General features: G+C 34.4%; 1 protein-coding gene across 1 annotated transcript in view; it reads right to left on the bottom strand.

Moving 5' to 3' along the window:
• The window catches only part of LOC145673566 (uncharacterized), a 43,800-nt gene extending 29,151 nt beyond the window's left edge, over positions 1 to 14,649 (bottom strand). Inside the window, exon 1 of the mRNA XM_081743399.1 lies at positions 14,032 to 14,649. Coding sequence (XP_081599525.1) covers positions 14,032 to 14,396 — 365 coding nt within the window. The 5' untranslated portion in view covers positions 14,397 to 14,649. The remainder of the gene's footprint in view (positions 1 to 14,031) is intronic.
• Positions 14,650 to 15,063: the final 414 nt, after the last annotated feature.

Raw genomic sequence — 15,063 nt, 5'->3', positions numbered from 1 at the left:
GTAAGAATTAAAGGAACGATGACCTGTAAACATTTCCATCGTTTCTTTGTTTAATCCTTTTTTCCCTTTCCAACTTTTAATGGTCGATATATTTTATTCCAATTTGTCCTTTTATGATTATTTTTTACCAAAGTATGAGTTTTCTTTTGATGATTGCGTTTAGCTACATAATCAGAATTGTTCCAAATATTTCTTAAAGGTTTACTTATTTCTCTTTAATCAAATTTTTTATTACTTGTCCTAGTCAGCTAACCACTAACATTTAACGAGACTGGCGTTCTAAGAAATAGTATCTCCTATCTTCAGTTGAATTGTTTCAATTTATGTCTGATAGCTGGACACCGAACGTGGCAACACGCATGCTCCAAAATACGACATGCCAGTATACTTCTCCAATTGGAGCAAGAAAGAATGAATATTAAACCATCACTTAGAGACGCACTAGACAGATTTGATGAACTACATTCACGTTGAATTCTAAGAGATGAAAATTAATGCAAACAAAATGAATATAATAATATACATCATCCTGAGACAGAGAATGGTTGGACAGAACAACGAAATTTTTACTCTTATGCATAGACACTTTGAATTTCCCTCCTGCCCCATCTTTCTGTTTTGGGTTTTTCTCTTTCCTCTAAGGAATAAATCGCTTTTAGCTGCAATAGCGAACATAATTTGCAATGCTTAACTCCCTGAAAAACAAACTGTAGTTCCAGGCTGCCAATCGTACGCAGAATAATTAGAATGAGTCCCACACCCTGTCTAGGTAGGTGCACAATCTAAGACGTGTGTTCAAATCAGCCATAAAACTCCACACTATCATATAGTAGCCCCGGTTTCCATTTCAATTTTTAAGTTTATTTACGACTTTTAGATCTTTATGGGTTAACATCTGGCTTCAGAAAAAAAAAAAACATTGGATTTGTAGATCCAGGTCAGGCAAATTTAATTCACTATCTTCAGAACTTACTGTTGCGTCTACATAGTAGGATTAATCGAGGATTTCCATTGAGAAAAGCTAAAATATCCAAGCTAGAAGCACTTTGAATATGGTATTGGCGCACAATGTTGTGTATATCATGGACCGAAAGAAAAAGAAATGAACAAGGACTAAGGGACAAAGACAAGGACAGGACAGGTCAAGAAAATAATAGGGTAAAGAAAAAACACCATGTTTTGCGATCTTATTAGACACTCCGATTTCCGGTTCACCATGCTGATAAGGGGAAATGCAATAGAAATACGAGGAAGAAGAAGACCAAGGATAGAATATAGAGAAAGTTTCGAAGAAGAGACGTTATCAAGTTTTAAAACTCATCTCCAAGGTAGAGAAAAATTTCAACATTTCCACGTTACACACCTACCTATGGTTGGTGTGAACAGGATGGAATCGACGATTTAAAGAGTGATTTCTCAAATTTACTGTATTCACACTTGTTCTTTAAAGATGTTTAGAAAGTTGATTTCATAAATCTACGTAGCCAGTTCTACCTCTTGAAGAAGGTGTCCTCACCAATAATCCACGCGGAAATGACATTTCTTAGCTTTGTTATGTAATATATTGGCAGCGTAAATAAAACTTCGAAAGTAATATTTGCAAGCTCTAACATGAATACATCGGAACTAGGTCGTGTTATTTCCTGAAAACATCTGCGTTGAAGTATCGGCTGGTACAAGCTATATTTTACTCTCAAAACACATGATTTTGTTAATAATTATTTGTTTTCTGCATTTCTTGTAGATATCTTAAATTTTATTGGCCAGTGGTTAGTGGAGGCTAGTGTTGGTCAAATATCTTACTTCTATTTCTTTTTTTTAACTGCGTGGGTTATTCGTGTGGCCATGAAATCTTTTTTTTTTTTCTTTTTCGTTGTTAGAATCTTGTAAATATAATCGTAACGTTCATATTGATTTTCGCTTTTTTTCCAAAAGTTTACACACCCCTCTCTCTCTCTCTGTGTGTGTGTGTGTCACTTGTGTATTACGTTTATCCCAGTTTTGCTACGGCAAATCACGATTTCTTCCGTACCTACGTTGTGTCATAAACCGAAGCTGGGGAGAACGGTAGAAAAACATAGATACCGTAAAAATGGAAAAGTGAGCAAATGATCAAATTAAGCTCAGATATTAACACACTAAAATTAACTTCTGGTGCAAATCATAAAACCTGGTTAAATTGTGCAGAAAGTGTGATAATACTGAATATATTTCACACAAATAAAAGAACATCAAAAAGTTAAAAATGAAAAAGTAGCTTTTACTCTATATATTTTCGGCCGTGTTAATTTTTTTATTTCCCCTTTTATATTATTTTCTTTTCTTTTAATACTCTACTGTGAGGCACAATTGATAAATTAACCCTGCTGCTCTGTTCCCATTTACTATCCACACATATACCGTTCGGGTCAATATGACCCATAATTAAATTGTATTGGAAAAGGACCAGGTTTTCAAACAATGACTAGTTTATTTAATAGTCTAGTGCTAGGAAAATATTTTAATTGTGTTTAAATATTTTACAATGCATTACAAGTACAGTCATCCGCATAAGTACGTGGACCCCAAGTAATAGAATTATGACACTCAGGGGTCCAGGTACTTATGTGGGTAACCGTACACTCATGTCCAAAATGATTGTCGCATATGTATAACTATTTTCTTGTAAGACTACAATGTGATAATGATTTTGCATTATACTTTTAATACTGATACTATGTTTATAGTCGAGAAATACATATTTGTGGTAAATATCATAGGAAAAGAATTATAAATACTAAAATTAAAATGAGTAAATCAAAATGTTGCTAAATGGATAAGAAAATTTTAATTTCGTTTTATTGTTCTTATTTACTGATCTTTTGAGATGAAATTTGCCACATACATGTCTTTGCCAATTATGCACATACTAACATTTTAAGAAATACCGAGCGAATTCGTTATCAAATTATATTCCTACAACAACATATTTATAGACATGCAACAAAAATTTCGGACATTAGTGTACATACTTGCCCCGGTGGATGAGTGGTTACACTCGTTGCCTTATAATCAACGGTTATCGACTTCAATTTCCGATTTTCGGTAGGGACACAAGAGATTCGGATCTCACTTTGAACTGTAGGTCCCGTCGTTAGGATTTTTCATCATCCCATGAAAGGCAATAGCAAACCGTCGTGGGTTTTCTTTGCACAGGGACCTTCGGGCAGAAAATTTCACCATCATCGTCATATGTACATACTTTCTATGAAACCAAAATGTAGGAAATTTTGAATTAGACACAAATATTGGACATTTGCTAATGGTTTACTGTATTTTAACTTGGAACATTAGTTATTTTCACCTAAACCAAGATAGCATATTGTACTAAGAATTGTATTACTACGCAGCTGTTCATATTCATAAAGCCCAAATGTCACTGCATTGCTTCACTGTTTTTAGTCTTCACAAGATTGGTAATTAGCAAATAGAATATAACACATTAGACACGCATAACACTTGTTGGTAAATTTGGTAAGCGGTAATATTAACAAGCTTCCATGAAATAATTTGGTAAGCGTTAGACGCGATCATACCACTCTTTATTTACAGAGCGGACAGTAATATGCAGTATGTGATTTCATATGATTCTTGCAAATAAAGAAAACAAAATTTATCTTGTTGTCGTTAGGTGATGGATAGTATCTGCACCTTGCACGCTTGATAAGAACTTGCTTCGGGTTTTATCACTGTAGTTTCAGATTCAGCATTTCCTTGTGGTCTGGCTACAATCCTTCGAGTGTCGTCACTTCTCAGCATATATTGTCTAGATTTTATCTCAAGTAAAATGAGAGATTTTCCAAGTTCTTCCAAATACAATCTTCTTTTGATGAGATTTCCTACTTGTCAGCTTGGGTTGTTTGGAGTTCACAAAATAAATCCATTGTAAGCTGATATATCTATCATATTATAGAATAATATTATGGGCCATCTGTTGGTTTTGCGTTTACATGTGTATGTGTTCACAAGTTGATATAAAGTGTCTACAGCTCTTTTAGTTGAATTACAATCCAATATAATGTTGGGTTTCTTGTAAACTCGGTTGCTGATTTCTTTTGTGTGAAGAATACTCATCAGCACATCGTTTCTATTTTTTTTTTTTTTTTTTTTTTTTTTTTTTTTTTTTTTTTTTTTAGGGATATAATGTACAACGCTTGTATTGCTAGCAAAACGGAACGACGGTTAATGCAGTTCTTTGATTGACAAAATTTTCGGAAGTTCAGGTTTGTTTTTCCTTAATGTCCTAAGCATAGTTATTTTCCTTCCAAGAAGATGCTGTACTAAAGTGAACGAGACGAAAAAATTACACAAGTTGCTTTATGGCCAATTAGTTAGGAAACAAGATCACTCACAACCAGTAGCGAAGGGTCGGAAGAGGCCTTGAGGCCTGGCTACCCATTTACATTCAGAAATTATAATTTATAATTAATTCATTTTCCTTGCACAGAATGTATGATACTTTCTAAGTAGAAAAAAAAAAAATGTTTGATAAAGAAATCGTGGTTAGCACCTCTGCTGGGAGGCAAACTGAGCAGTGCCTCAGGCGGTAATAGAACTGCAGCCAAGCTACTCTGAAAATCCGGTGAGAGAACGTGTTGGTAATTACCTGATAAAGAGACCGGCCTCAGCGCTTATCGACTTTCGTGTCTACATAAAGCGTTTCTCTCGAGACTTTCGATTTCGAATCGTTATATCAAACAAATAATGAGCAAGTGAATGTAGGGCTCGTTTCCGTACCAACTTTTGTTAATTTTGCGGACTCTAACGGAACGCAGAAGCTGGGACAAGCAATTCTAAAGGTTCTAAGCGTATTACCGCAAATACCCCTTTATTCCGTTACGTTGTTCCCATTAAAGAATCTTCTATGTCAGTGGTCTTTTAAAAATTACCAATGTGTTATTAAGGAACGAAGATTAATGCCTCTGTTGAAAATAGAGCAGAGTGCAAGAGAATTCTACATGCATTGGTACAAAAAATTACTTGGGGTTGTTGACATAAAGAGAAGCGTATGAAGAAAATATTTACGTGTGATTCTGCTTTTAAAGGAGAATTAAGTGACACACAAAGTGACTTGATTGAATGTTTACCATGTGTTTTGAACAATATAATAAAAGACGAAATTTTACAAGCAGAGTTTGTTTCAGTACAAGTAGACAAACAACATGGGCCTATTATGTAGAGTCGTTCTGACGCGCAATTAGTGCTGTACTAAAGAGATCGACTAACATGTATCCTGCAGTAGTCAGGACTTTAGTATGATGCTAATCATATGTCAAAACGACTCTGCATAGGGCGGCATATGCTTCTTGTAAAGGGCAGATAATGTGATAATCCATCTTCCCCACTCAATCACGCCCAATTAAAACAATTAAACTGCATTACGGCGAATTAAGATCAGCTGAGAGTCGCATACGTGAATTTCACTACGAAAATTGAGATCCGGATAGAATAAGTGCTGTCGATGCACTACAATTACGTTGAATTTATGTGAATTTGTCTTCTTTCTGTAGTAAAGTATTTATGTTTAATCTGTTTCATTTATTATTATTATTATTAGTAGTACTAGTAGTAGTAACAGTAGTAGCAGCAGTGGTAGTACTAGTAGTAGTAGTAGCAGTAGTAGTATTAGTAGAAGAAGAATAAAAAGTTAAAGATGAAAATTGGGCGTACACCCTTCGCCACTGCTTACAACAAGCATACCTTAGTTCATCTCAGACTATGCACCGCGTTCCTTACATAGACCTCCTATATATATACATGTTGCTTGAGTACGTAAGATGTTTTGCTATCATATACAGTCCAGATTTTTAAACCGTATTTAGCAGGTTTACTGGGTATATATTCCTTGAACGGGCAACGCCTCCTAAATTCTAATAATTGTTCGTCAAGAGTAACGTTTGCATCAGGATAATATATCTTACGAAGTACTTCCATCCACTTTTCCCATACATCACGAAAGTAGATGCACAAGTTCTGCGAGAGATATAAGACAGCAGTTGAATATTCACATACACACCACAGAAATACTTCTTCGGGTCATATTACATTAGTGACATCCAGAACAGTACATTAGTAATATATAGAAAAATTTCGAAAACCGTCATTAATAAAAGTTTGAGATTTTCAGAAAATATAATTTGGATTGAATAAAACAAAGTCACAAACTTGATCCACACTACAAAAATTATCATAAATTTTATGAGAAATCAAAATCCATTTCGGGTCAAATAGACCCGAACAGAAAAACAGGGTTAAAATTTCACTTACACACAATAATCTTCGACCGATGAACTCCTTCAGAGGCTTTGCAGTTAATAGGGTCTCAGGCGTTCCACGTCGGATAAACCCAAGTGTCCGCTGGAGTCCTCTGCTGATAGGAATAAGCGACCCTCCAAGCACACACATTTACTCCTTCCTTTTCAATTATTTGGAGCCAGAATTAGTCACACAAGACTGAGATTACGAACGAATGTTAGGGTGCTAACACATATGTACTAGTCACTTCACTGCTGATTTCTGCACAATATTAGAAAAAAATATTTTACACGGAGACGTATGAAAATATCATACATACACTGATGATAAACTAAAAAATTTGGCATTCACGTATGCAAACTGCTATTTAGCTTGCGAAGATCAATCCGTACAATTGGAGCACTCATACAAGAATAACGTGTGTTTACTTTGGAACAATGCACCCCACTGTTTAACCGTAACATTCGTTTGTAATAACAGTTTTGTGTGAGAAACCCTGGCTCAAAATCATTGAAAAGGAAGGAATAATTGTGCCGGCTTGGACGATCGCTTATTACTATCAGCAGAGGACTCCAGCGGATCCTTGGGATTATCCGACGTAAACGAATGAGATCCTTATAACTGCAACACCCCGGAAGGAGTTGACCGGTCGAAGAATATTATAAGTAAGTGAAATCTTAATTTATCAAATGTGTCACACAGTACAGTATTAAAAGAAAATAAAATAAGATAAAAGGGGAATAAAAGAAGTTAACACGGCCGAAAATATATACAATAAAAGCTACTTTTTCATTTGTAACCTTTTAGTATTCTTTTAGTTTGTATGAATTATATTCGGTATTATTATATTTTCTGTACAGTTTAACCAGGTTTTATGATTTGCACAAGATAATTTTAGTTTGTTAATATCTGAGCTTAATTTGATCATTTGCTCACTTTTCAATTTTTACAGTATCTATGTTTTTCTACCGATCTCCCCAGCTTCGGTTTATGACAAAACGTAGGTACGGAAGAAATCGTGATTTGCCATACCAAAGTTGGGATAAACGCAATAAACAAGTGACACACACACACACACACACAGAGAGAGAGAGAGAGAGAGAGAGAGAGAGAGAGGGATGTGTAAACTTTTGGGAAAAAAGCGAAAATCAATATGAAGGTTACGAATAAATTTACAAGATTCTAACAACCACAGAAAATACGATTTCATGGCCACACGAATAACCCACGCAGTTAAAAGAAAGAAATAGAAGAGTAAAGATTTTGACCAACACTGGCGTCGACTAACCACTGGCCAATAAAATTTAAGATATCTACAAGAAATGCAGAAAACAAATTATTATTAACAAACTAATGTATTTTGAGAGTAAAATATAGCTTGTACAAGCCGATACTTGAACGCGGTTTATTTGAAAAAACAACACGACCCAGTTCTAACGTATTCATGCGAGAGCTTGCAAATATTATTTTCGAAGTTTTATTTACGCTGCAAAATGTTACATAACAAAGCTACGAAATGTCATTCCCGCATGGATTATTGGTGAGTACACCTCCTTCAGAAGGTAGAACTGGCTTCGTAGATTTATGAAATCAACGTTCTGATCCTTCTTCAAGAACTAGTGTGAATATAGTAAATTTAATAAATCACTCTTTAAATCGTCGATTCCTTCCTGTTCACACCAACCACAGGTAGGTGGGCAACATGGAAATTTTGAAACTTTTCTCTACCTTGGGAGATCAGTTTTAAAACTTGATAACCTTTCTTCTTCGTAACTGTCTATATACTGTATCCCTGGTCCTCTTTAACCTGGTATTCCTATTGCTTTTTCCGCTATCAGCATGGTGATCCAATCGGAGTGCTAAATAAGGAGGCAAAGCATAATGTTTTTTCTGTATCCTATAATTTTCGTGACCTGTCCTGTTTGTCCCTTAGTCCTTGTTCATTTCTTTTTCTTTCGGTCCATGATATACGCAACATTGTGCGCCAATACCACATTCAACGTGCTTCTAACTTGGATATTTTAGCTTTTCTCAATGGAAATCCTTTAGTAATTCTACATATATGTACACGCAACAGTAAGTTCTGAAAATAGTGAATTAAATTTGTCTGACCTCGATCTACAAATCCAATGTTTTTTTCTGAAGAAAGATCTTAACCCATAAAAAGCTAAAAGCCGTAAATAAACTTAAAAATTGAAATGGAACTGGAGACAGCTATATGGCAGTGTGGACTTTTATGACTGATTTGAACATACGCTTTAGATTGATCACCTACTTAGACAGAGTGTGAGACTAATTCTAATTATTCTCCGTTCGATTGGCAGACTGGAACTACAGTTTGTTTTTCAGGGAGTTAAGCATTGTAAATTGTTTGCTATTGCTAACTAAAAGCGATATATTCCTTAAAGGAGAAAGAAAAACCCAAAACAGAAAGATGGGGCAGGAGGGAAATTCAAACTGTCTATTCATGAGAGTAAAATTTCGTTGTTCTGTCCATGCTTTCTCTGTCTCAGCAGATGCAAATTGTTATATTCATTTTGTTTGCTTTAATTTTCATCTCTTAAAATTCAACGTGAATGTAGTTTATCAAATCTACCTAGTGCGTGTCTAAGTGATGGCGAAATGTTCATTTTTGTTACTCCAATTGGAGAAATGTACTGGCATGTCGTATCTTGGGGCATGCGTGTTGCCATTTTCAACTAGAAGACGGAGATACTATTTCTTAGAACGTCAGTCTCCCTAAATGTTAGTGGTTACCTGACTAGGACAATAAAAAATTGTATTAAAGAAAAATAAGTGAACATTTAAAAATATTTGGAACAATTCCGATTATGTAGATAAACGCAATCATTAAAAGAAAATGCATATCATGGTAAAAAAAATAACCATAAAAGGACAAATTGGAATAAAATATACCGACTATTCTAATTAGGAAAGGGAAAAGGGAATTAAACAAAGAAACGATGGAAGTGTTTAGAGGTCATGGTTCCTGTAATCCTTATACTAGAAGATTAAATACCGAATATGATTAAACATGTTACTGCATGGTAGACCAAACGCCGGAAGAAATCAGCATCGGACTAACCTAGCGGCCAACGGTTTGCGCTTTTGGGTCAAATATATTGAAATGCCATATGAACGTTTTTCTGAAGTTTGAACCCACAGAGAAAAAATAATCAATCTAAGTGACTACCATATCTTTGAATTGTCATATATTCAACATTTCGATTTGGATTTCAGGGTAAAATTTGTACATGTTTAAATATTTGGTCCTCTAGCTATATTTTGCACATTTCAAGTTGGTAGCATTGTTATTCTGGATGTGTAGGCCTGAATCAGAAATATTCGATTAAACTTTTCTTTACAAACGTAAAAGTTATAAAATTGTCAGAAGGCCATTTTGATGACTCACTACGGTACCTGTGTTTCGAGCAGGTGTTTCCAAAGCTAGTAACTTATTATGGAATAGCTATAATTTCGCTGCGTTTTACTGAAACTTACAATTTTGAGCGTTTAGACCGTCTGCGAGGATAGTTTTTAATAATACTCCACATACAACTGTTGATACACCAGTTTAAGAAAAAATACGCATATGTAATAACGTTCCTATGTTACAGTCAGTGCGCCTAATTATTGATTTTAGGTTTACGCCTCTCACAGCTTCTTATTATGACCCTGGTAGAAATGAGAACATTATTGATACTTAAAAAATAATGCAGATACATGGGATAACATAAATGTTAAGATAGAAAATTAATTTCAGGACTTAATTCAATATATAGTAAAGAATATCGCGAGAAGAAAAAAACAACGAAAGCAAGAAAAAAAGCATACATTACTTTAGCACAAACTATGTATCTTTATAAACGAAGACGAAAACTTGTTATAAACAAAATTATCTTCTCTCGAAATAACCTGGAACAGGTGAACATCACTTCCGTTTTGTTAGTGTTCGTTATAATACATGTTTGTAATTCCAGATGTTGTTTCGCAATAGACCAAATGGAAAAGAGAAACAAACCATATCAAGATATTCGGAAGGATAAAAAGAAAGCCAAGAACAAACTTTTAGAAGATATCCTTGATGATTGCCAGCAGTTTCTTCTTCTTTTAATTCCATTTTACTCCCGCTTTATCCTATCGATTTTAAGACAATACTGATTAGAATTAATCGCGAAGGATTCATCCAAATAGTAACATTATATTTGACTGAAGACAAAGAAGAGAGAGTAGTTTTTGGATTCACTCCCAGCTCTTCTACGATTCCCATTTTGGTAAGGTATATGCTATTAGAGTAATTTTTAAATTCAGAAAATATCTTAGAAAAACAGACGGAAACGAAGGAAGAAGGAATTGAGTTTAAACTTCAGAGACGATGCAACATTTAAAATGCATAAACGTAACCTACTGAGTTATAACTAACCAGAAAAGAATTGTAACGGAAATAGACAATTACAAGGAAAAAAAGGCACGAGGCAAGTGCCCTAGATAAGACTGTAAGTAGTCAACAAAAAACGGAGAATGCAGCCTAAAATCTTAAAAGAAAACAATAGTACAATTTAAAGAAATCCAGGCTTGTTAATGGAAATCCTTGTAAAGGGTGATGCATAAGCTTAAGAACGACACCCATGCCAGTATCCTAAGAGCTTTCAGCCATCAGCAACGTCCATTTCATTTGAAATGTAAAATCTAACTTTAATTTTTAAGATTTCAATCGTGATCTTCCTGATTTTATATGGAATAGCTCAGCGTTTACTACATCAAGTGCAAGAATGTTGACCTGTCCAAAAATTCAGAATGAAGTATGGGAAAATCTATCAATACACACTAGTACTGACAAAATGATAGAAAACTCGTATCTTGGTGGAATTCAATCTAAAATAGTGTGAAAAAATCTTAAAATTTGAGAGAAGTGCAAGTTAAAGAAAGAAAAAACTACGTCGAAACTCAAAATATATCAGAAAACTGATACAAAAATAAACTATAAACCATTAGCTCCATAACCTTCTCGTCTGACTTGATTCATTGTACTCTCTCGTTCCTGCACTTTCGACTGGATCACAGAATATACTCCCCCGTGTAAGAAATAAAATAAAAGTTGACAGTAATTTTTCTTAAAGCAGTTTATATCTTTCTCTCATAAAAACTTGGAATCAACCATCATCGTGCTTCCCTAATGTAAACCTACTTTCAAGAATGAAATGAAGCTTAGACGCTGTAGTTTTCTATCCTACTAAGAGATTCTGTTTGAAAATCGGGATGTACTTAATAATATCTCATTTACGATATTCTTAATGTGGACTGCACAGGGCTAAATAATAAATAAATAAATAAATAACGCTTTGCTGGCATTTTATGAGTACATCTCATAAACCCACAATGAAATTTGACTTAACATCTCTCTGAAATGAATTTAAATAATAATGATGATCTATGTAGAAGCTCTACAAGAGTTCTATATTGAAGAACGAAAAGTCGTTTATAAAATACCCTTTTCAAAGTACAACGAGAACATTATCTGATAAACCATAACAAAAACTGAAACTAAAGTTACTTAGAAATCGATTTGTAATCATAATGACCACCCCCTGTACAGGGAACACCAAAAAAAAAAGAAGAAGCCGACGTCGGGCACGTTTTTTAAACATTATAAGATTCTATTTTCTAAAAAAAGGTACTTTGCATAGATATTTTGTATTGATAAATCTATTCTTAACCTTCTCTTCTTAAATAATAATAAAAAAAATCCTGCAGGACATGTATCTATGGCCATTCTCATTTCTATCTAAAATCTAAAAGCAAAGTAACAAAATCTATTTCGCTCACCTAATAAGAAAGACGTGATCTCAAATTACTTTCACTGTAGTTAGAAGCAAAATAAATGGAAATAGTTCGAAAGATGTTTCAAATAGAATGTTTGTTAAATTTTTCATGGTTTGTACCTGAGATATTCTTACGTTCCTTTATATTCTCAAATAAGATCTCAATTCATTTTACTCGCCTAAAAGAAATGAAACCATCTCAAATTATACCATCCGCAGAGAAGGAGCCGTTCTGATGACGAAGTTTGAAACAAGCTTAATGCTACGAATCAAAATTTCTTTCATTGTTTGTCAGTACGGACATTAATACCTCCTTCCTCATTTAAAAAAAATACTCACGTGTTACTTGCCTCTTCTACTAGGAATAGCAGGATGTCAAATATATACTTCTACGATAGGCTCAGAGCAGCGCGCAAAAAAAAAAAAAAAAAAAAAAAAAAAAACTAATTGGAAAGCGCTTGCTTGAAATAAAACGAATTCAAACTTTCTTTGTAGTTTCCATCTAGGGATGTTTTTACAAATTTCTAAATTGTAAAAAGCACAAACTCCTAATTTGTTAAACTTAACTACTACAAATGAAAATAAATAAGTTATTTATTCAGTAATGTTGGTTGTAGAATAGTTGCCACGATCGTCGCCATGAAACAAAAATTCAATTTCCCGCTCAACGCATTCCACACATACAAGTAGACGGAATGTGACACCACAGTAACAAAGTACCATATGACTGTACAGAGACACCCAGTGAGAAAAATATGAACTACCACCAATCTGTTTACAGTTCAGGGTTTTACTAACAGATGACTGAATCTCTTTTCATATTTTTTGGGAAGTAATGCCCGTTGTGCAAAGTAACCCCGTGTTACGGTAGTGAAACGAAGTATCAAAACTCAATGTGGCAAATCATGATACAAAACTAGAAAAACGTTTGGGAAGGAGGGAATCCATATAATTAAGAAATTACGTCCCTAATATATTGTGTAATTTGGAACACAAATATACAAGCAAAGACTGCATTTCAGAGTGTTACCTATAAAATACATTCAAGAACACATTCAACACGTAAGATATGTAAGTTTATCCTAAATAAAGAATTTTGCGCTATCCTCGTCTACCAACATTCTGCGTAATGCCTAATCTGCATAGCAATCTTATTTTTACCGGCCATCTAGCACATGCTGATTAGCGTTGTTTGAACAATAATTCATATATCATGCAACTTCACTAAGCTCTCAATGTGATTATATATTGAGAAATGGAGGTCCATACTATAGAAATGATTACTGGGAATGTAAATAATCGACTTCCCTGAAAGAAAAAAGTGCAGCTATGAAATGGATTGATGTATGGACCTCTACAATTAATGAACATCCATTGATGGTTAAAACATTACATATTTTGTATTTTGCTAATGTCTTTCGAAGTGCACCGGAAAAATGAGGCTAGACACATTTGAGCTAAATCCTAAGTAAAAACTCAAATGTCCATAGTTTTTGTTCCAATATAATACATTCCACGTTTAAATTTGGAAAATTTTACGATAAATACCATTCTCACGATATCTTATTTTACATAAGTCTCTATATAAATAAAACAATATTGTCGACCACCTATATTTTAAATATGTGCAACAATTAGTGAGAAGTGTCTAATCAATAATAAAGAATTAATTATTTTATCAAAATATGAACTACATAAGATTTGTGTGTCTTATCGATCTTATTATTTTTATTTGGTATACAGCTAGTCTATGTGTGGCATACCATTTCCATATTGTGTTTCTAACTTACGTTCGAGATATACCCCATACCTAAACATTTCTCGTGAAGTATTTCTTTTAACCAACAAATTTTCCAAACGCATGTAACCGTTTTATCAATCTGAGCCAATTAGTATATATAGAATTAAACATTACCTTGCTGCCCGAACTGAATTTAAACTTTTTGTTGTTAATTCTTGGGAGTCATTAGAGTACGACGCGCAAGTCTCCTGAACCTCTATTTTTCTAGGCGTTTCTATATTCCTTTCAAATTTAGGATCTTCTTCTACTGCTAATTCTGATTTTACCCTATCAACGTTTAGTTTCACATCCAAAGAACACATAGCTGTATCCTTGTCCATTGTTTCCTCTCCTTCCGTTGTGGATAATATTACGTCTTTCTTGTCAGTCATCAGTTCGTATGTCCACCCTTTCCCTTTGAGTGGATCATCCTGAGGTAAGTCATTAGTAATTTCTTCTTTGCACATCAATTCCAACTTAACAGACGCCTCACCAGCCATTGTGAATTGAAATATAATAAGAATTTAACACTCTTCTTATACTTTTTCTTACATTTTATGTTGCCAGTGTTAATGAAATGGTTTACAAGAACGTTCACAAATGCAACTTTATATTTCAAATCTTTTTCTTCTGATTTTGCTTATTTACTTTGCCACGATCGCTCTCTCGGCAATTGTTTATTTGTTTGGAGCAGCCGAAGGAAAGTCAAATGGAACCCGGATGTATACTGTTTTAGTTCAGATTTCATTCAAGTGAGATCTTTTGTCGCTAGTGTTGCTCACTCTCGCATACCGCTATTCTCTTGGTTCAGAAGGTATCCATCCATCTTTATCGTTTTAGCGGGAATAACAAATCCTGTATTTCTGCATGCCATTGCGGTTTGATTGACTGTCGAACTCCCGTTTCGTATACTGATTTTTATTTAATATACGTGCTATTGTTGCTTCAAGTGTTACTTTTGATTGTGTCTTCTGCGGTGCCCAACCTGACTCCACGTTTTCATATTTATTGTTGCTATTTAACCTTTATACAATTGGCAAGAATTTGAACGAAATCGTAGGCTCTCACGCTGGGGACCTAGGGGACCCCCTAATTACAAATTCCCCCGTATCTATAGCTCGTTGGAAAGCTTACGGAACACTGATTCCAACGAGGTATCACTGTGGA

The sequence above is a fragment of the Thermobia domestica genome, chromosome 16, assembly GCF_964235325.1.
Source record: "Thermobia domestica chromosome 16, izTheDome1.hap1.1, whole genome shotgun sequence".
NCBI lineage: Eukaryota > Metazoa > Arthropoda > Insecta > Zygentoma > Lepismatidae > Thermobia > Thermobia domestica.
The sequence above is the reverse complement of the archived record's forward strand: the minus strand, read 5'-3'. Positions and strand labels throughout refer to the sequence as shown.